The sequence below is a fragment of the Spermophilus citellus genome, assembly GCF_964194105.1.
Source record: "Spermophilus citellus genome assembly, chromosome: 1".
NCBI classification, from domain to species: domain Eukaryota; kingdom Metazoa; phylum Chordata; class Mammalia; order Rodentia; family Sciuridae; genus Spermophilus; species Spermophilus citellus.
In genome coordinates this window covers 233,601,799-233,625,390 of record NC_138182.1, presented here as the reverse complement: position 1 = coordinate 233,625,390, position 23,592 = coordinate 233,601,799, and the positions used below count along the sequence as shown (strand labels likewise).

The 23,592-nt window shown below is 38.6% G+C and overlaps 1 protein-coding gene across 14 annotated transcripts in view; it reads left to right on the top strand.

The window, feature by feature from the left end:
* Window positions 1-23,592, top strand: part of MAST4 (microtubule associated serine/threonine kinase family member 4) — a gene marked incomplete at its 5' end in the record, with an annotated part of 570,488 nt that overhangs the window by 521,548 nt on the left and 25,348 nt on the right. For all 14 annotated transcript variants that reach the window (XM_081294782.1, XM_081294780.1, XM_081294779.1 and 11 more), the window contains 9 exons: window positions 2,030-2,115; window positions 8,680-8,888; window positions 10,245-10,383; window positions 11,655-11,787; window positions 12,621-12,786; window positions 14,697-14,798; window positions 20,771-20,893; window positions 21,103-21,215; window positions 23,127-23,254. In XM_081294782.1, coding sequence (XP_081150908.1) covers window positions 2,030-2,115; window positions 8,680-8,888; window positions 10,245-10,383; window positions 11,655-11,787; window positions 12,621-12,786; window positions 14,697-14,798; window positions 20,771-20,893; window positions 21,103-21,215; window positions 23,127-23,254 — 1,199 coding nt within the window. The remainder of the gene's footprint in view (window positions 1-2,029; window positions 2,116-8,679; window positions 8,889-10,244; window positions 10,384-11,654; window positions 11,788-12,620; window positions 12,787-14,696; window positions 14,799-20,770; window positions 20,894-21,102; window positions 21,216-23,126; window positions 23,255-23,592) is intronic.

Here is a 23,592-nt window from a genome sequence, read left to right as displayed (position 1 = left end):
GAAGCCTAGACACACAGGTCCCTACTTCTCACATTTGTCAGGTTTATATTTTGTTTTGTTTTGTTTTTAAGAACAATGGGAAGTGACTGAGCTTTAGAGGAGTGTTGTTTGTACTTGGAAGTGGAAGGAATAAATAGGGAGCTGACCCAGTCAGAGTCATGGCTTGATACAAAGAAAGCAGTGGGGTGCAGGGAGCAGCAGAGTGACTATGGAAAAGTCTGTTAAGAGACGGGTACAGGGGCTGGGATTGTGGCTCAGCGGTAGAACACTCACTCACCTAGCACACGCAGGGCCTTGGGTTCGGTCCTCAGACCACATAAAAATAAATAAATAAAACAATGGTATTATGTCAAACTACAATTAAAATAAATAAATATTTTAAAAAAGAGATGGTTACAGTGGCCAGGGGTCCTGGTGGCTGGTGTCATTCTTCTCAATCATAAACACCAGCAGGGAAAGCAGGATGAAGCAGGTTGGGATGATCAGGAAAGCAGAAACAGGCTGTGTAGCCTGGGGTCTGAGAACCCAGATTCTGGATTTGAAAACTGGTTCTACCCCTTAGTAGGTGTGTGTGTTGGGGTGGGCTGGAAGGTTCTTTGTGTCTCTATTTCCCCATCTTTAAAGCTTTCCCATCTTAAAAGATATAAGAGATTATGAAAGATTAAATGAGATATACCATTAAAATGGTTATGAAAGTATTACACAGTAAGTACTAAATAAATGATAGTTGTTTTATTATCATCATAACATATAATTTTGAATATATTGAGATTAGAGTTCCTTGATAGCATCCAAGAAGAACCAACAAACCCTCAATTGGATATCTGCTATCTTCTAGCACTGGGAGGGAGAGCTTCTTTCTGGTGGACGTTCAAGTGACTTAGTAGTACAACATGGACATAAAGGAATTCTCTAGGTGGGGAGGAGTTAATGGAACTAGGTGGCCTTGTGTAGGGCCCACCACTGTGAAGAAGCAGCCATAGTGGGAGTGGTTGAACAGGGTGTGGTCCCAGTCTCAAATTGTTTTCTACAATGGCAGGTGGTGTCCTATGGCCAGACACTAGGGGGAGGTAGAGAAAAGAGATGGCTGAGCTGGGGAGGTTAAGTAACCCTGAGGGCAGGGGTTGGTTGTATTACCTGCGTAGACACTGAAGCCACTCAGGATGGTGAGAGAACTAGAGCAGAGAGGAGAGTGGGAGGCTGGGCGCCCAAGTCCTCCCAAGATGAGGGGATGACTGATGGCCTCAGCAAATCAGAAGTGACTGGGAAGAATGGACACACTTCAGAGTCGTGGGTACTTTCCAACCCTGAGAGGGGGTGGATTCTGGACTCTGCAGAGAGGAGCAGAGAGGCTGGTAACACCCTTTCCCTGCTTAGGTAAATGGAGCACAGGGGAGCTTTTGTAAAAGCCCCATGTTTAACCCTGTCCTTTGAGCTAAACATTAAGAAAGCTGTCATTTTAGAACATTGGGATCTAACCCAACTCAGATTTCTGGTATGGAAGTAAAGAAAGTCAGGCATTCTACACCTAGATGTGTCGTTTGTCACCTAAGAGTTTTCCCAAACAAGAAAGATTGCCACAGCAATGAAAAGGTCACACCCCAGTGAGGGTCAGAGAGGCCATGTCCTCCACCAGCTCCAGGGACAGCCACCCAGGTACCCCTTTTCTGGCACATTGAAATCAGAAGGAAGGTTTGGTATTTTGGACTTAAATCTCAAAATGTCCTAAGACTAGAATGAGGTTAGGATGAGGAGAGTTTATAGATGGAAAATAAAATGGGGAATTTTCAGAAAGCTTGGTGCCTTTGTCTTTTGGAAATGTGGGTGTAACTAAAAGCAGCTGAGCCCCTGTAAGGTGGGTGCCACTGGGGAAGACTGATCTTTAGAGATGTTCCAGGTTTCTTTAGTTAGAATACTGCACTTCAGCCCCTGAAAGACGCAGAATTAATTCAGTTATTATCTATTTTGCCATTAAAATAATTTTCTCAAATTCTGAACTATTTTCTTAACCTCCTTCTTTGTTCCTCAGAGCTCTAATGCTTCCCTGAAACTTCGAAGGAAACCTCGAGAAAGTGATTTTGAAACAATTAAATTGATTAGTAATGGAGCCTATGGGTGAGTTATTCAAGAGAAGCTATTATATTTTAACACCCCCTACTAATATATTTATTCTTCACATGCAGATGTAATACTTGAGATTTCTGCTCTTTCCTTCATGGTTATGATGTATAGCCAGAATCATTTTCTATTGATTACCCCAACAGAAAACATAGCAAGTGACCTAGGGATTCTTTAGAGGGCTGAAGAGAAAAAATTCATAAAATAAAAGTTCTATGTATTCCTGTTTCCACTCCTTCAGTCTGCCCTTTTGGGTTCAAAATGCCCAGTTCTTGTATGTATATGTATACATGCACACACACACATACACATACATACACACACATACACAATTTTATATATAGCACTGTTAACTTGAGAATTAGCCTGCATTTCTATCTGAAGAATAGTCGCTGTGTCAGGAAAGTATTTAAATAAGACTGTTTGAAAATTTAGAGCAACACATTTCTGTTCATCTTTGTATTACACCAGGATCTTAAGAATTAAACCCTATCCTATAGTCTAATCAGATTAGTGCTACTCCTTCCCCAATCCACTTTTGTTTCTTTAAGGTAGAGATGTATTTTCTAGATTGACACAATTGTGCTACAAGATTTGCTTTCAAATAATACATTTTAGTCCCCTAGTAGACATTAAATTCTTGCCACTTTTCTTTTTCCTTTATTATTGTACCTTCTGATAACATATAAAATAGGTTTTATTGTTTTTCAATAAATTTTTAATTGACAAATAATTATACACATTTATAGGGTGCACTGTGATACATCGTTGCATATGTAATGATCAAGTCATGGTTATTAGCATTTCCATCACCTTAAACATTTACCATTTCCTTGTGGGGGGAAGCTTTGAATTTCTCTCTTCTATTTCCTTGGTTCATTTTTATAGACACACAATTTCCTGCCCAGGGCATAGGGTAAATGGTCACACGATCTTCTGAATTAGTGATAGTTTGGAAGGGCAATTAGTGCGCATTAGTAACCTGATCCATTTTAGACAGCCTGAGAATTCTAGTTTAATTAAGTATTAATCCCAATTCCATCTGTATATGGAGAGCAATAAATAATCCCAGAGACGTTTATTGCCATTTATCACACATAAGAGCAGATGAGATAAAGCGATTTTTGTTGTGCCACAAGGGATATTTCTCCCTACTATTTTTTTCACCTCTAATATTTTCCACACCATTAACTCAGTGAAGAACTTAAATATTTGTGAGATCTTTCTATGCTTCACCAATTTGTTTTCAGGATTATGTCAAATGGCATATATCCTGATGTGGCTCATAAAAGCTTTCTGGTGTTATATGTTTGCAATATTTTTTTAAGGACCCCAGTGAAACTTTTCTACATAGCAGTGTTGTCCTAACAGGAAGTCATTCGTGGGTTTTGTTTGTCTATTACTATTCGATTTTCAGTTCTTTATACTTTTGGACATGAGCTGAGGAGATCTTCCTTCTTTAGGGAGAAGTCTGCTCACTGACTAAATGGGCACATGGGCTTGAGAATTGCTAAATTCTCTTGGTAGTAGAATTCTGGAATAAGATGATCTAAGAAGCTCTGCTTTTTGTAAAACTTGGGCATATATCTTAGCAGTATTTGGAGTTCTAATTGGTTGAGTAAACTCATTTGTAGTGCAATTAAACCACTGTATAGTAGATGAGGTATATCACACTTTAGGGAATGGCTGGGAATATACAAGAAGTTAAACAAGCTGTGAATCAGTAAACACCCAGGACGCAGGCCAAGTCATTAATGGGCTTACAAGCTGCCTGTCGGCGCCTCAGCCAATCAGCCAAAACTTTTTTTTTTTTATCTTTTGCTTTTCTCAGATTTAATCTCTCATTACATTTCTGACAGGTTTCCTCTATGTTTTGATTATTTTTAATTTGAAATTTGAATGGCGCTACTTCTATCAGTTCAGCCAGTCATGATGCAGACTGCAGGCCGATGTGAACTGGTTGAACAAATGGATTCCTACACAGCTGGGAGACCTGGGCTTTAGAGGCTATCTTAGTTTTCTGTGAATTGTTTCACCACTCACATCAGTGGCTCAGAAGGCCATTGGTTCCCTGGCTTCTCAAAAATCAGTGGTACTGGGAACCAACATCTCATTAGGAAGGGATTCTGCTTTTCATGCTAAAACACACATCATGGTTTTCCTGGCATACCTGGTGACCATGTGTGTGATAATTCAAATTTGATAAACATCTAATTTTTTCCTCTATTTAACATGTTTCTTATGCTTGGCTCAAGGTAAAGCATCCCTTTGTGCAGCTTAGCATTTTGTAGAGGCCCAAGTTTGTGTGCCAGGCACAGTATTAGTTTTTTTTTGTTTTTTTTTTTTTTTTTTTTTTTTTTTTTTTTTTTTAGTCTATGTGCTCTCCTCACCAGAGCCCCAGGTGTGGCAGTTGATTTTATTTCCACTTGAATGTGGGGAAAGAGAGGCTCAGAGATATGGTCACATAGCCTTACATTCCAAGCAGGACTCTCCCTTAATTATCTTTTGGTTAAAACTTTTAGCTATCTTAACTGAGGTATAGTGGTCCTCCTCCTTCTATCAAGTACGTCCTGGATTTTTAAGTTATAACTTCAAAATGTTTTGAAAGAGAAAGAATAAAATTGATTCAAAAGAGAAAACACTTGAAAAAATCTTGAGAAAACATTTGAAAGGCACTGCATTTCTTCACCACTTTGCCTTTCTTTCTAACCTTGATGCCCCTTACTCTGTCATTATTTGGGGCCAGGATGTTTACCAGGGAGACACGTGTGCAAGCTGACCCATTCCCTCTGCTGCACACTCCCCCTTGCCTTTCCTCACTGCTTTCCTCTAACACTTGCCCCCTCATTCCCACAAGCAGATTTTCAGACCCAGTCTCATATAGTGGGCTCTCTGATCCATGCATAATTTTATACACATTAGACATTCACACTCCAAATAGGATGCATTCATTTGGCTCTAGGTCCTGTCAGCTTCAAGTCCATTTCTCTCTACCCCGTTTTACACCCCAGTCCTGCCTGGATAGAGAGAAGCTTGACTCCTGAGAACAGGAGTCCCTGGACCTCATCTCCACCTCACTGCACCTCATCTCCCTCCCTTGGATTTTGCTATTTCACAAGGATGTTGGTGGAAGAAGCCTTTTCAAACAAAACAACCCCTAGGGACAGGAAACAGAGAAACATGAAGCCAAAGTTGCTCGGTGCAATGTTCAGGCATTAGGAAGTTTGCTGTCTGCTGTCCCTCTCTGTTTCTTGCTCTCTCCTGCTCTCTCCTCTCTTTTGCAATCTCTTACTCTTTAATGGCTCAGGTAGGTCTAGAACTTTGACCTATAGGAGGAAAGGTGTATGTGAAAGAAAATAATTATAACCAAGTAAACAAATTCTAGCATGAAGAATAATATTCCCAAAGGAGTACAAAGGAAAAAAACCAAGAACATAAAACATACCAAAAAAAAAAAAAAAAAAAAAAAGTTATAGCAAATTCTAATTTGGAGGTCTTGCCAACCTCCTAATTTTATGAACTGAAAACCTGAGACTACAGATTGACAGTCAAATCAAATTTTATAAATTGAAAATCTGAAACTACAGATTAAAGCACTACTTATACAGTGCCACAAAGAGAGCTAGTTAAGATCCTAGTCAACTTTTTTCATACATTCCTATACAATTCCATTCTTCCTGTCCTTCCTATTGTTCTTAGAAAATATTGCAGAACAACTATTTGTGTAAGACTTGGGTGATCCTTGATTTAAAATCAGAATGGCTACCTTGTGATAGTCTAAATGTGAAAATCAGAATATATATCTAGGGGTCTATTAAGGGAAGAAATAGAAAGCAAGTGCATTCTAATTAACACTTAGAAAGAGGCAAGCAATAGAAAGGTACTGGCTTTTCCTTTTTAATATTTTGCATACTTAATTTTACTTTAAAAGTATATTCCCTATTTCAGAAATCCCTTTTCATGACAATTATTTGTTTCTCAGTGTTTATATTTAAGCAATGAGCTAGTTAATTTCTCCACTCCTTTGTGATCTGTCTTGAAATCCTTCTACCATCATCAGATTAGAAGCAACTTAAATTATCTATAGACTTCTGATTTTATCTAATTGGAAATTGGAAAAAGAAAAATACAGTAAAGTCCCTTTATCTGATGCACAGAGAATTACTAGTTAGTTAAGTTCATTAAAAAGTTGGTTAAAGTAGAAAGTTCTTTTAAAAATGTACCTAAACATTTTAATTTAACCGAAATACATATGAATTTACTGGTCTTTAGATGCCAGACTTCTCCAGACAGCCAAGTTTCAAATCATATATATATATTTTAGTTGTAATTGGACAAAACATCTTTATTTTACTTATTTATTTTTATGTGGTGCTGAGGATCAAACCCAGAACCTCACATGTACTAGGCAAACGCTGTATCACTGAGTCACAACCCCAGCCCCAAATTATAGCTTCTTTTTTTAAAAATATTTTAAAGTTGTCAATGGAATTTTATTTTATCTATTTATATGCAATGCTGAGAATCAAACCCAGTGCCTCACACATGCTAGGCAAGGGCTCTACCACTGAGCCACAATCCCAGCCCCAAATTTTAGCTTCTTTATAAGTACAAGAACTTGAATCATTCTGAATGTAGCAGTCTAGATGCTTATGATGTTTTCAATTTTTGGAAATCTCACCTCCTATAAATCAATAGGAATTTTTTATAGTACTTTGTGTCTGTCAAAATTTTTTAAAACATTTCTTTAGTTTATATATATACATATATATACATATAAAACAGAGCTTCTTATTGTCACATCTCATTACATTGGTTTAAATATTTAAGTTAGTTTTGATATCAAGTCCAGCCTGCAAACAGGATGGATGGTATGTATAGACCCAGCCTGGGGGAGCAGGGGTGCTTGGTTTGCACATGCTGCAAGGATTGCTAGTCCCTGAGGAAAGTAATGGACGCCCAGGGGGATGGATCCCACGTTACTTTTGTTTAGAATGGGAATAACCAGCACCAGGTTTATTCAGTGTGTTGATTCTGTGGATGGTAGTTAAGAGAGATTTTTATTCCACAGTAAAGGAAAAACTAGAGACCCAAGAAATGGAGAGAGAGGGGAATAAGAGGAATAAAGCCCTTCCAAATGCTTCTAGATAGATGACATAAATAGGTGATTTGGGGAGCAGAGGAAAAAAAAATGAATACAATGAAAAGACAAAGAGATATATACTTGAAAGAAAAACTAATGCTGAACATGTACAAGAAAGACGTTACGTTAATTAAACTGGGCTTTTGAATATACTTGAGAATTACACTAGTGATTCAGCTGGATAATGGTGGTTCAGTAGGGCCCAGGACGCCCTGGTCCTCCTTGCAGTCATTGCTTAGGCACAGTGAATAACCAGTGTTCAGAGCATTTCAGATCATATAACCTCTTGTTTTGGAAGGATACCCACAAGATATTCTTCACTGATTAGTAGCCTTTTTTTGTAAACTATTTCTTATTTGATAACTGCATTTGGTTGTAGGATGTGACTCATTATACACTTCTAAAAGTTGATAACTGTACGTCAATTATCTATTTGATCACTGCCTTCCTGAAGAATTTAAAGCTGTCTCTGATGATGATGGCAAGCGAGGGAAGAGTTGTGAGGAATGGAGCCCAGTCAGGACATGGTCCTTGTTGTTACTCTTATCCTGATGGGACTTTAAGGCTCCTCCTCCTCCTAATTATTTCCTTCTCTACCTTATCCCCAAGAAGTCACTGTCTTGCTGTAGAGAGTACTGGGATTAGAGTTCAGGCAGATTTCAAGTGCAGACTGGTCTGGTCATTGTACAGTCAAGTTTCCTAACACCCTGGCCAGGGATTAGAGGGAGCAGGAACGAAGTTATATGGCTGTCCATGGTTCTGTTAAAAACATGCATTCTCTGTTGAAACAGACTTAGGGATAGCATATGCTGATGTCCATAGTAAGAAAATATGCTACCCTTTGTCACAGAACGGCCTCATATAACCTCTTACCCACTTATTTATCTGGAAATTTTGTGGGAAGTAAATTACTCTCAATTGGAAACCAGATACTCTCAGAAGCTATGGTCCTTTTTGCAGATCCCAAGGGTATTATTTAGAAAATTATTGCTTTAGTCAAGCAAAAGTACCTAACATATGTCTAATGCTAGAAAGTATCTAGTTTGTGATCTGTATGTAATTTTGTTAATTCTTCCCAGTTCTGACTTAGATATTGGATTTTGTTTTGTTTGTGGAAAAACTGAAAACATCAGCTAGCTTTTGGAAATTGGCTCCCTCTGGGGACTGCCCAGCTCCTTTTTTCAGTAATGACAGTGAATTTAATGCTGTATATATGACCTTTACTGAAAAAAAAATTTAGAAAAAAAATAAATCTAGCCAAGGGATGGGTCCTGGAATTTGGGGATGTTCCCAGTTTCCAGTATAGTATATGTATAGAGCTGAATGAACTTAAGTCAATGATTGCAGGCTTAGTGGATCCCTAAGATGTCCTTACCTCCTTTCTTCCTGTGAACTCCAACACTTGTGGTCCTTTTTAGGGCAGTCTACTTTGTTCGACATAAGGAGTCCCGGCAGAGGTTTGCCATGAAGAAGATTAATAAACAGAACCTCATCCTTCGAAACCAGATCCAGCAGGCCTTTGTGGAACGTGACATCCTAACCTTTGCAGAAAACCCCTTTGTTGTGAGCATGTATTGCTCCTTTGAAACAAGGCGCCACTTGTGCATGGTCATGGAATACGTGGAAGGTAAATCTGTCTCAGAGAAATGGCACCTGTACCCAGAAGTCCCTCTCTCATTTGTGTTGTGGAAGCTGTGTTTGTGCCGCATAACAGTTACAGCCGCGTAGGAACTGAAGCCAGGCAATGAGATGGCTGTATTCCCAGTCATTATCTTCTGATAATTGCTTGTAAAGTGCCTCCTCTACTATAACAATGGGAAAATTAGTGCTATTTGGAAAAAGGTTGTTTTTCTTTTTAAATAGCTTTCAATCTTAACTACCTCCCCTCAGTTGGTCATTAAAGTGGGAATATAGGCCATGGGATTTTTCCCATGTATTTTTTATCACACATCACAAAAGTGTTCATTACTATTGTTCTTCTTAAATGAATTAGAAGTATATCTTCTTCAGGATATGTTGTGAAATTAAAAATGAGTTAGGAGAAAAAAGAGACAGCCAGGAAAATCCAGCCAGTCTTCCTGAGTTTCAGCTTTTTTTCTTCCTTCTAAAAGTGGTTTGTGGTCTGCCGTTTAAATACTCTAAATATCCTTATTTCCATCTTTTCCCCATTAAATTTCTGAGATCTTGAGTGGCCATGACTTGTTGACATAAAGTGAATAAAATGAATAGATCAGTAAAGGCCAAAACAGTTTTCAGAGTATCGAGTTTAAGCCCTTGTTGTTTGAACAGATTTGCAAAACTATAAAACTCAAGGAAACCGTGAATGTCCTTTAGCTAAACCTTTTCATTTTGCAGGTGAATGAAACAAAGTCCAAGAAAGGGAGACTACTGGATACTGAGTGCTTGAGGACAAAAGCCAGGCTTGCCTGACTTCCACCCATCACCCTCTCCAGCACCAGTGCTTTGCTTTCTTAACCATTGTTGTGGTTATTTTAACAACAACAATAACTAATATTGTTGGGCAGTATCCCAGATTATTAGATTGTTGCAATCCTCATAAAAATTCCACCCTATTACTATCCTGATATTGTAGATGAAGGAATCAAGACTACCCTGACTGGTTTGCTTAAGAGCTCAGCCTTAAGAGCAGAGTTAGAATTCAGACTCATGTAGCCCATTTCCAAAATCCATGTTTTACACTGACATATTTTAAATTGTTACCATAATCTTGACGTCATGCTAGCAGTTCTTCAAAATACAGTTTTACTTGAGAGCCAAGCCTGCTCTGTTAAATCCTGCATCTTAAATCTTTATTTTTTCCACTTCTTAATTAGAACATGATTACTTTACACAGTCTCCACTATGAATGGGATGTTTTACAAATGTGGTTCTGCTTTGAAAGTCTGAAAGCTAAAGAAACGGGTGGTCCTTGTTAATCCTAGTTGACACTATACCTACTAAATCTTTTCCCTTTGTTTAATAGGGGGAGACTGTGCTACCTTAATGAAAAACATGGGTCCTCTCCCTGTTGATATGGCCAGGATGTACTTTGCTGAGACCGTCTTGGCCTTGGAATATCTACATAATTATGGGATTGTACACAGGGATTTGAAACCAGATAAGTATGTACACTGATGAAACACATGTCCTTTTACAAATACCAATTGTTTTCTAATGTGTACAAAATGTTTTAATGCTACTTGTACATTTTTAAATTCCTCCATAATGTTCAAATTGAGTTATTTTAACAGCATATATGGCGATTTTATGTAATTTTTAAAAGCTATAATGCCAGCATTATAATAATAACTTATGAGAAATAGGAGGAAAAGATTAAACCCAGAGTGAATTTTTTTAAAGTTTTTTCTTTGTGATGTAAACTTTTGAAAGAAACTATCTAGAATTTCTAGATAGTAGGTAATCCATCCCATTTCAAAATAATTTACTTGATAGTCCATTTTACTTAAACTTTGTTTTTAATTTATGTGAAATTCATTTTGGTATCTGATTTGAGATAGAGTATTTTCCCCAAATAACTACCTATTCATCTTGATGCTATTTATTAAATATTTCATGTTTTCTCCACTGATTGAAATGATTTTAAAAATTACATGTTAAAAAGGTATTGTTTTGAAAAAATTATGATAAAATGGACTCATCCTCATTCCAGAAAATTTGGAAAACACAGAGGAAAAAGGAAGAAAACAATTTTAGCATAGTATTACCAAATAAAACAATTAGAATTTTGCTATATTTTCTTCCAGTAGTTTTTTTAATTATTTAATTCCTTTAGTGTTTTGTTTATTTAATACTATATATACTATTTAAATTTTTTCTTTTGAATTAAAATTAAAAATTTTAAATATATTCAATTGCAAATTCCTTGCATGTAAAAATAAGAAATATAGGTTTTGTGGTTAATGAGTACAAATTTAAATAAGAGCTGGAAGTGGAAATCTGAAACAATACATTTTCCCATCCAAGTGTTTTAATCTGTTTCACTTGAATCACAGATAAGTTGCTTATCTTAATTCCTGATGTATGATATAAAATTACTGATAGCCCTTTCTACTCTCTTATTCTGAAACTGGAAAGGAGTCAAACTTCCATAGTTGAATTTGTCTAAGTTTCACAGTGTCATAAAAACTATCCTCCAAGTAGATTATCAGCTTTGCCTTGCCTTGGGCCCCACCCTGTGAATTGTTCTCTGCCACTAGGGGCAAGTATTTGACAGCTTTATGTGACTTCGTCTCTTTCCAGGCCAGGTTGGGTAATAATGTTGATACTGATACATATTCGAGAGTCTTACAAATTGACGAGGGAATAAGGAAAACTAAAAACACGGAAACAGCTTCAAAGTGATTGTTGTTCTCTGTGTCCTTTTGCTTCATAGCTTGTTGGTCACCTCCATGGGGCACATAAAGCTGACAGATTTTGGTTTATCTAAGGTGGGACTAATGAGCATGACTACCAATCTTTATGAGGGTCATATTGAGAAGGATGCTCGAGAGTTCCTGGATAAACAGGTAAGCTCGCATGCTATTCCATGCAGTGGAGAAATATAAAGTATGGTATTGCCAATGAAATCCGCTTGTGTATACTGTCTTCACATTAGTGCTGGTGGTTTAGATGTCTGTATAAGCCTTACATTTAATAAAGTGCAAATTGCTCCCATTTGTCTCCCTGGGCCTCTTTGAACTGTCCGCTCCTTCCACAATTCCTCCCCCAGCATTATGGTCTATTAGCAAGACGAACGATCTAATTGCACACAAGTGAGAGTATGAGAGAGACAAATGGAAAACTGTTTTTGTAAGGAATTCAGGAGTCTCAGTAGAGTACTCTTGAAACTCATGATGCATTGTACAATCACGGGTTCTAAAATCCAAGCCATGGCCCATTTCCCTTTAAGCATGCCTCATTACCAAGTGCCCACAATCTGTTCATTGTAAAGTTACTTAAGGTAAACACATCTCAACCATCATGCCTTTATGAAATACCATGGTGTGAATCAGTTCAGAGATACAAGTATTAAAATTCTTCTGATTATGACAGATTAAAAATGCATTGCTCTTTTGATTTAAGTATTGGAAATATTTTTAATTTGGTAAAATAGGTAAAATACCAAACAGCGTCAGATTCTCAATTTGAAACTGAATTCAAGTAGAATTTTAAACTATTCTTCTTTGGGATTAAAGTGATAATTTGCCTTAGTGTCATGATTGCTATTTTTAAGGTCTTAGTCCATATGTTTCCATGTAGCTAAGCTGGTACACTCTAGGCAAAATAATTCATAGTCATCTTGTTCATTTTAATTCATGTCTAATATTTCAGTTATCCTAATATTGCAGTAATCTTTCAGGTCTGTGGCACACCTGAATACATCGCCCCAGAAGTGATTCTGAGGCAGGGCTATGGGAAGCCAGTGGACTGGTGGGCCATGGGGATAATCCTCTATGAATTTCTGGTTGGATGTGTGCCATTCTTTGGGGATACTCCAGAAGAGCTATTTGGACAAGTCATCAGCGGTAAATATCATCAGGAGTTATCTTTAAGTCACTATTGGGAAGCAGCTATTCAATGTAAATATGTAAAGTGCCACAGTTTTCACTACTAAAATATTAACCTTTATCAAACAGTTGAGCCAACAAATTAAAAGAACTTGTTCATCAGCACATAACTGACTTTTGTAATCTCGAGAGAGTACTATGTGTTGAAAACTGATCTGAGAAAGTTTTGTTAACATGGAATTTGAAAATATGCTAGTGATGTACCCAACTTTTATTGTGTGCCTTTTTTCTTTTGGGTTTTTTTTTCCTTTTAACCAAAGAAATTGGTGTGGGATTTACAAATGGTTTAAATATCATCTGGTCTTCCTTTCCATAATAGAAAACTTGCACCAGGGAAGGAAAGGTTAATGCGGGTACCATTTACATAAATGGGAAAAAATGGCTAATGGCACAATGAAGAAATTAACAAAAATGTAATAAACCCTAAAACAAATATCTACCAAATAATAAATAATGAGAATGGGAAGGAAGCAAATTGGATCCACAGATTGTTAATGATTTCATTGGTAGTTGTTATGGTGTAATGTTATTTCTGCAACAGCTGTTCATCTTTCATTTAAAATTCAATAACCTTTAGATCTTAGCCTGCAAGCTGACCCTCACTATTGTTATGCGGCTTGTGGCAAAGCTAAATTATAATTAAATAGGATCTATCACTACCCTACCTGCTGATATTATACATTTTCCCAAAGCATAGATCAAAAAGGCCTCTCTTCCTGGAAGTTTGTCAGGCATCACTGACATCTCTATCAGCCACCTCCAGTCTTTTTTGGATTGTGTTTACATAGGCCAGCAATGGAAATATGGGAAAAATTTACTTTGCAGATGAGGAGCCCCTTAATCACAACAATATTTTCTAACATTGACTTTGCAAGCCAGGCATATTTGTAAACTTTAACAAAGTAGATTTGTGAGTTGCCTGCAGTGTACAACCCCTTTATACAATGTCTGAGCTGTTTATGGATTTATAACTAGACTGTTTTCTGACATACCAAGGCCTGAGTGGCAAGGGGAATCAACTGTTTAATTAACACAAGCAGCAAATGCTGGCTTTGTTCTTGATGCCTTACGGCTCAGATGCATATTCATGTTTTATTTTCCAAATCAGATTTAAACCGCAGCAGAGGAAGCTAGAGGCAGGCACACACAGAAATAACTCATGTTTTTATTGCATTAACATACGCACAGGCACGCACACCTATCTTCAGGCAAACTCCTTTAGAGTGAGAACATATTCTAATATTTATGACAGATTTTAAACACTTCCATTATTAAGATGACTTTGGGTATTACTCTTGTTCTTCGGTCTTAGTATTTTGACCTTTCCTTTGTCTCTATAAATATTTTTTGCAAGATAACTTTTTGCTTCTTGGGATCAGAGAGCTCTGGTTGTGGCCAAATTTTTAGATGAGGATAGTGAGAGAGAAAATCATACTTTTGGATGATCCCCAGTAGGTGGGCACGTGAAGCACAGGAATTTTGGAGGGTTTTTTTATATTGAGTCCTCTTTTTTTTTTTTGCATTACAATTCTTAATACACAGATATACCACAATTTTTCATATTTGAGTCCTCTTAATAACCAGAGGGCACAACTTGTGGGAGCCAATTCTGCCAAAGATACTGCTTATTGAAATAGTTTCATCCTATCGTGTGGAAAGCTGTGCTATTTGTTTCTTGTAAAATAATGCTGCTCACAGTTGACTCTGTAGAGGAGTTAACTAAAGATTTTAAAATGCAATTCTCCTTTCAGTAGCTCTGGAGCAGGGCCTGAGATGAGCATTTCCAACAAATATGTATGTGAGTCCATGCTGTTGGGACCTGGACCACCCTTTGTGAAATAGTTATTAACTACTTTTCTTTTTTCCAGATGAAATCAATTGGCCTGAGAAGGATGAGGCCCCACCACCAGATGCCCAGGATCTAATCACTCTGCTTCTCAGGCAGAATCCTCTGGAAAGGCTGGGTACAGGTTAGAGCTCATGTGTTTTGATTTTTGTCAATGTGCAAGAAATAGTGCATTTGTGAATCAATCTGAGGCCTTTGTGTTTTGCTTTTGTATAGGCAACATCTGTTAGTTGATGTGTTACATGACTACATTATAGCAACATTGTTTGGCATTTTGTTTTCTGATTAAGACCAGTGTAGACATCATTAGGGTCATTTTGTTCTTGTTTTGTTTTCATGTTTTGCAAAACAGAAATTCTTATTTGTTTCAATAAGTAAATCTCAGGGGCATATGCAACTCTTCTGTCCTAAAAAGCATATATCCTAAGTAATTTGAAATAGAGAATTAGATATGTGGAACTTTTTTTTTTTTTGAAATATATATTCACATAAAGATTTGACCCAGCAGGTTGCTATCCACAGGCTTTGAAAGGGGTTATCAGTACTCAAACTAATTATTGGAAAGAAGGCCTGGGGTTGAACCATGCTGTCATATCATGGTGATCAGCGCCATGATTCAAGGAGGAGATTAAAAGCCACTGCTATTCAAGATGAAGTAGATAGGTTTGTTTCTTGCTGATTGTTTTTCTTAACTGTTCTGCTGTCAGTTTTCTGCTTCCTTTTCTTCCATGTATTCTGAATAGACAGACTTTTAGAGATCCCAGTTTGCCTGAGCATGTGCATTTGCCTTATGAGACTAAAATATTAAATCTAAATGCACATATGCTAGCCAGTATCCATAATTTTCATCAGAATAAGTGGTTGGCTTGATATGGATTATTTATTATAAAATGTTTCATATCTACCACATTTTAATAGAAATATCAGAAAAGACAAAAAATAAATCTCTCCCCCATTTTTTAAGACAAAGATCATTTGCAATAGTTCCAAATATTTATACTATTCACCCTCAGATTCCCATTGACTTGTGATTGGAATGCTGCGTAGCTAAAGTTTATGATAATACATAGAGTAGAGATTAGCAAACTATATAGCCTATAGACCAAATTTGGTCCACTGCCTATTTTTGTAAGTAAAGTTTTATTGAAGCACAACAAAGCCATTCATTCAACATGTTCTCTGTAGCTGTTTTCATTCTAAAATGGCAGAATCGAGTGATCATGAGCAGACTCTGTGGCCCACAAAGACTAAAATGTTTACTGCTTTGCCCTTTACACAGAAAATTTGCAAAAACTACACTAGAGAATTCAAGAAGGTTTAAAATCAGGGCTTAATAGGAAGTGTTTTTGAGCTGAGCCTTTTAACTGGAGCTCCTGGTGCCTCTGCTCTTTTCAGTGGATGAGTGGACTTTAAGTTGGGAAACAATGTAAATCAAGGTTAAGGGCACAAGCTCTGGAGTCAGATTACCTGAGTTTAAATCTCAACTGTGTGACCATGCGCAAGTTACTTGCCTTTCTGTTCATTGTTTTCTCATCTGTGAAAAGGAGGTTTTAGTAATAACACCTCACAGGATAAATGAGGATAAAAGTGATCATCCAGGTAAGGCTCTTAGAACTGGGTCTAATACTACTGGTGCCACTTTGAATTTTTTGCTTGTCATTGAATTCATGCTTTCCTTTTGCACATATGAAACATACAAGGTGGTGTCATCCCTACCTTTGAATCCACTGAACTCCAACTTTATATTTCCTCCCGCCCTATATGTTTTTCCATTTGTCCAAAGTAACTAGCAAAGTCATTATTTTCTACCTTCTGTGGCCTGCAGTCAGATGTGCTTTACGGTTCAAGAGACATCAGTATCCATCAAAGAATTGGTGTCAAGACTATGTATGGGGCAGAGTTTTGAGGAGTGAGTTTTACTCAAACAAAATATGAGAAGCAATGACATTTTAAGATTTCTTTGTGATAATACAAATATCTACTCAGATGTCCAGCTCAGCTGACTTACAGAAATATCCTCCTAAGATCTGACTGCAAATATATTTCAGTGGGCACATCCTTTCTAAAGCACACCCAAGAGTCCCTATTCCTCCGATGTTCAAGTATCAGCTTAGAGAGTTTTGTATTTGATATTGTGCCCTTTTCCCTCCTCCAAGAATACCTGGATTCTTGATTGGACTTGACTTAATAAGACAGGGCTGTGATGGTGGTCAGCATACCCCGTATGTACATCATATGCTACAAGCTATTTCTCTGCACATTTTCTGATTGCACATTTTCTGGTTGCTGCTTTCAGTCTTTTTAATCTTTGACAGCTTGAGGGAGAAATCCCCTAGCAAAAGCATAAAAGAGACACTGAAAAGACCCTGTCCAAGCTCTTTGCATTGTCAAGAAGTGATTGCCAATCAGGCAGGTCCAACATGACAGGTCCCGGTAGGGCCTGGAGAATGAGGCTGAGGATCCTACAGGCCTGCCACTCAGCTTCCAATGACAGCATTTTGTATTTAATGCATATTTAACGGGCAAAATAATGCACCGTGAAAATGTGCGAATGCACATTTGCCCGAGAGACTAGAGAGGCTGAGAAAAAGGGTGTGAAGAACATAATGGATGTTTAAGAAAATTCCATGAAAAGAGAAAACTCAAGGGAGAATGTTGGTGCCAAAGCATAACTTACAGTCTGGGACCTCACCCTCCTTGAACTATGCTCTTGAACTCAGAGAATTGAGTGGCAGCCTGGCTCACTGGATCTCAGAGTTGCTCAGACATGACTGAGTGCTGGTGGTTCCATGTGCCAGCTATGAGATCTCAAGCAGTTTCTTTATTGCTCTTAGTCTTAGTTTCCTAGTCTATGAAAATGGGCACACTCTACACCTCATAGGATTATTGAGTTGTAAATAGAAAAATGTTCATGAGGATATCGAGTACATTGAACTCATGTATAACAGGAGCTCAAGAAATCACTTCCCTTCTCTTCCCTTCATGGTGAATTCTTACATTGAGTGCTGCCATTGCTTGAGTTATTTGCATATATCTCATAAAGCTATCACCTATACTTTTTCTAACAGTTTAGCAGATCATTTTCCCCCAGTTTATTTCTTTAATTCTTTTCTTCCTCATCTCTCCATAAATGTATGAGAAACAGGACCCACTCCTTCTCAGGGAGGTTCAAAGGCCAAAGGATGAGAAATGTGAACTGGATCCTCAGTGGGCTGATTCCCTGGGGAAGATCAATTTGTCATAGTCCGAAGAGGAAGTGGAGGTTTTAATCAGCATGGGTCCAAGAGTGTGGCAGGCAGGGCACTGGTATGTTCTGGAAGTGCCATGTAGCCGTTGACCTTGGATACACTGCTTCTCTGGGTGAAGCAGAGCAGCCCAGAATGTCAGAGGTGTGCCAGTGATACATTCCCACCAACAGCAGCTGAGATGCTAGTCATTATGGTACAGTAGAAGCCTGGCAGGGCTGAGAGTGCAGAGATGCATGTCATCAGGGCTTGACTCTGTTCACTCCTTGTTGTCAACACAGTAGGGGGAGTTGGATAGGGAAAAAGCCCTCATGACTTTGTATTCTGCTTCTCCAAGTAAAAGAGCCCTAGAAGAAAATGTCACTGGCAGCTGTTTGGAACTATGGACTGGTGTGAGATAACAGCCAGAATGTTACAAGGGACTGGAGTGGGATGTGAGAAGGTACTGTAGAACAGTCACATGAATTGGCTGCGCTCCCAGGTACTGGAATTTGTGAATCCATTTCAGATTGAGGCAGGAAGAGGTGTTGGTGTGGAGGCAACGTATGCAAGCCTTCTCTTATGTGGGTGGGACTGAGACACTGAGACTTGCCCTGGGTGTTGCAGACAGAGCAGGGTTTAGCCCCTCCTCCTTACCCTCGGAAGGGATCTCAGTCCAGTGTGCTTTGTTGCTTTTCCTTAGTTTTCCCATCTAAAAATGGAGTTGATAATTCCTCCTTTGTGTGGTTATTTCCAATGATTTAATTAAGGGAAACAAGATACCTACAGAATGCATTGCAATACTTGGCACAAAGTCGACCCACAAGACATTAACTACTGGTGCTATTGCTGCTGTTATTAACCTCAGACTTCAGGATGTAGCTAGAAATATGGAAAACACCTGGATAGAAACTCAGATGAAGATTCCAATCCAGTGCTTTCTAAAGAAGAAGGTCTTTTCCCCTCTTTGGGATGATTTCGATTGGTTTACTTTTCTCTCTCTGAAGTTGTTTCCGGAGCACCAGTTTCTCCTTCCCGGGTTTCAAGCTAGAGTCAAAACTGTGCCTTGTGCTAGAAGGACAGAGCCACAGCACCCCTTCTCTCAAGGGACTCACAGCCCAATTTCCATACCACTTCCATTTCCTATCCTGTTTCTTTTGTATCCCTCAGAGGACAGGATGAGATGCCTGTGTGACTCCACAAGGAAGAAGCTTTTACATTCCAACTAGAGGCAGAGAGTCTGAGTAGACCCTAGTATTGCTCTTTTGAGAAATCTCTCATTAACTTTACAAAATGGAGTACTATGCAGCAATAAAAAAATGACAAAATCATAGAATTTGCAGGGAAATGGATGGCATTAGAGCAGATTATGCTAAGCGAAGCTAGCCAGTCCTTAAAAAACAAATGCCAAATGTCTTCTTTGATATAGAGAGCGCAACTAAGAACAGAACAGGGAGGAAGAGCATGAGGAAAAGATTAACATTAAACAAAGACGAGTGGGGGGAGAGAAAGGGAGAGAGAAGGGAAAACATATGGAAATGGTAGGAGACCCTCAATGTTACACAAAATTACATAGAAGAGGATGTGAGGGGAAAGGGGGGGGGAACAAGGGAGAGAATTGAACAACAGCAGATGAGGTAGAGAGGGATGATGGGTGGGGAGGGGAGGAGGGATAGTAGGGGATAGGAAAGGTGGCAGAATACAACAGTCACTAATATGCCTTTAGGTAAAAATGTGAGTGTGTAACCGATGTGATTCTGCAATTTGTATTTGGGGTAAAAATGGGAGTTCATAACCCAATTGAGTCAAATGTATGAAAGATGATATATCATGAGCTTTTTAATGTTTTGAACAACCAATAAAAAAATAAAAAATAAAAACTTTGTGTGCTGGAGGCAGTTTGGATTCCTGTGCTATGATTTTATAATTTGTACCCTCTTCTCTTGATATGGTCATAGGGTAGTATATTATATGAGCCTGCATTTCAAAATCACTATTGAAAATCATGAACTGAATTAAAAATATCTCACATTGTGCTATCATGCTGACTTGGCAAAAAGGAGCTTAAAACTTAGGAATCCCTGGTTGCAGTGGAGCATGCCTGTAGTCCCAGCAGCTTGGGAGGCTGAGGCAGGAGAATCGAGAGTTCAAAGCCAGCCTCAGCAGTGACAAGGCACTAAGCCAATTCAGTGAGACCCTGTCTCTAAATAAAATACAAAATAGGACTGGGGATGTGGCTCAGAGGTTGAGTGCCCCTGAGTTCAATTCCTGGTATACTACCCCCCCCCAAAAAAAACCCTTAGGAATCGTGATTCATTTTTATTGGATGCATTATAAATCCATCAAACAGGTTTATAAGTTCCTTACTTAAGAATCTAAGCCACAGAATCTAATGCCTACATATGTTAATGAGCAATCCAATAAAATTGAATGGTAACCATTATATAGTATTTAGGAAAAATTCATCATTATTAACCTTACCCCAGAGGAAACATTGATGTGAACACATTTTGCACCTTGTTAGAATTTGGGTTTGTAATGAGTAAGCCTGCTTTGGGCCAACATGCGTCCACATCCCCAGGTTCAGCATAATGTGTTTTTAAGTGGCCACATCATTAACCTTTGAAAAATGGAAGAAGTCATGGAAAAATTAACAAAGAAAAACTGCCATAGCCAGCACTGCTGTTAGCAAAATCTGATCTCCTGCTGATAAATTATAGAACATTTTTTTTTTCGAGTTTTGGTTGTAGAATGAACAAGTGTGATTTCCATGATGTCTTTACTTCTCTGCCAATTAATGTTTCAGCTGTTAAGACCTCGACTTGGAGGATAGTTTACCACTTTGCTCTGTCTCCACCCTCTTCTCTTCCAGGAGGTGCATACGAAGTCAAGCAGCATCGCTTCTTCCGTTCTTTAGACTGGAACAGTTTGCTGAGACAGAAGGCAGAATTTATTCCCCAACTGGAATCTGAGGATGACACAAGTTATTTTGATAGTATGTGCATTATCCGACATAAGACACTGTTTGGCCTTTATTTTGTAAAAAAAAAAAAAAAAAAAAAATCATCTCCGTTATTGAGCCTTCCAATCTCATACCTACAAGTTCTTAAACACAATGTTGCTTTGATACAAAGATTCATAATTAGCTAAATTGAAAGCAGACATTTTGAGTAATTGGAACTGTTCCTAAACATTTCTCTGCAGCTCGGTCAGAGAAGTATCATCATATGGAAACTGAAGAAGAAGATGATACCAACGATGAAGATTTTAATGTGGAGATAAGGCAGTTCTCCTCATGTTCACACAGGTTTTCAAAAGTAAGGAAAATGGGGCATCAAAATACAGTCTCTGGGAGGAGCTCCCTGTGGCCAGTACTTGGGACCCTACATAGCTGGACTGAATCGGAGACCACATGCCCCTTTTGGGGTTTGACGTCTCTGGACTTAAATTCCTTTTGTTTAGGGAAGATGACCTTGTCATGATGGTGTCAGCAGGCCCTACCCTACTGTGGTAGTATCTTTCTCTCCCCACCAATTAAAAAACGTTCTTTTGGAGGCATAGACTTGCCCAAGTAGTCATCTCTGTGTGGCTGTCTACCCAGTGTGACTTGCCAGTATGCCTACGAGGAGTAGAGATTATAAGTCATATAGAAAAGGCAGTAGGAATCAGGCTAGAATTTTGGAGATGCTTGATAAAGATGCCTTTTTACCAACAGTGTTAATATTAAAAAAAAAAACAAAAACAAGTTTTGAGACAGGGTAGGGTCCTAGGAAAAGTGGAAATAGACCTGCCCATAACCCTACTCTCTCTCTTGCCACTTTCAGTTGCTACATATTTTCTGTTGCCACGGCACTTTACATGATTATTGTTTAGTTTTTTTGTAGCATTTCATGATTTGAAAGTGCTCTGTAGCTTTTTCTCAATGATTACCTAGAGTGTATATGCAAATTGGCCAGCACTACCTCCTCTGTAGTGGTGGCAATGACAGAGGGAGAGATTTCCCAAGAGAGGGTGGTGGCAAGTCAGTCCCAGAGCCAATACAAAGGCTTTGCTAACTCTAAATGAGTGCTTAGAGCTTGATCTATTCTGTGGCCCACAAAGACCACCCCAAATACTATTTACTTCTTTGCCTCAGAAGGTTTCTTTTTCCTGTATCCTGTCTCTAAGCCTATTCTTTTCCTCTGTGTCCTGGTAGATTGTAGCGGTGTCATGGTGGTACCCATGAGAATAGCCAAATATGAGGCAGTGGGGCTTGCTTCCAGCTCTGGGCTTCCAGCACCCTTGTTTTACAGGAAAGATTAAAAAATGGGCTGAGACTACTTGGCTCCATGATGCATGCCTGTAATCCCAGCTACTTAGGAGGCTGAGGCAGGGGAGGATCTTAAGCTCCAAGCTAGCCTTGGAAATTTCCCAAAACCCTGTCTCAAAATAAAAAATTAAAAAAAAAAAAAGCTGGAAGAATAGCTCAGTGGCAAAATATTTTTCTGGCTTATGTGAAGCCCTGGGTTCAATCCCCAATACTGGGAAAAGAAAAAAAAAAAAAAAAAACAAGGAGAAGAAAAATTGGCTGAAACTTAGATTTGTCTAACGCCTGAACCTCTTCAGGAATCTCAGTAGCAACATAGGAAGCTGCCTGTGTTTGTGATTTACAAGACAAATAAGTCTGGTTCTTAGCACCAAGTATGTACTGACCCTCCTCCCAGGCGATCTTCTCATCCCCACCCAGTCTCAAAACAGATTATCTATTCTTCTCATCACACTCAATTCCAATTCATTTTTCTTCTTCCTACCCCTGACTAGTAGCCAGTGTACCATTTTTTCTCTGTTTTTTTATTTTCTCATTGACTTCATGGTTAAAAAGTAATCCAAGAGGCATATTGATCCTGAGGCCTTAGAAACCCCAATGCATCTAAGGATTTTGTTTGCAGATACAAAGTCCATGAGATATGGAGAGAGAGGGGAGTGAATTTGTAGCTCCCCAAACACACACACACACACACACACACACACACACACATACACTCACTCTTGATACTTCATCTCAGGATTCAAGTAAACAGTCTTACAAGTGCTTTCCTAATACCTGGTCCCAGTTCACACTTTAATCATACTCTGAGTTTTTCCTCCCAAGACTTCTGGGGTTTTTTGTTTGTTTGGTTTTTTGGTTTTTGGTTTTTGACAAGCTCTTTCTAGAAGATATTAACAGGCACTGATTATTTGCCTTCCAGGTCTTTAGCAGTATAGATCGAATAACTCAGAATTCAGGAGAAGAAAAAGAAGACTCTGGGGACAAAACCAAAAGCACAACCTTGCCATCCACGGAAACGTTAAGCTGGAGTTCGGAATATTCTGAAGTGTATGTGAGATGCCTCCTAAGTAGTCTTTTAACAGTGGCTGTTAGGGCAGTGGCTCTTAAACCCTAGTAAGCATCAGAATCACCTGGGGCCCTGCTTAAACACAGATGGCTGGGCCCAACCCAGAGCCTCTGATCTATAAGGTCTTGGGATGGGTCCTGTGTGTTTCTAGTAAGTTCCCTGGACATGCCAATGGGGCTGCTCTGGGTGTACACCTTAAGTACCATCACATGACACATGTCTTCATTAGGCTTGTCCAAGTTCCATTTCCACATGATTCATTCCAAAATTTACCTCTAACACAATTTCCTGGTGTGTGTATTTGACATGGTTTTTGTTT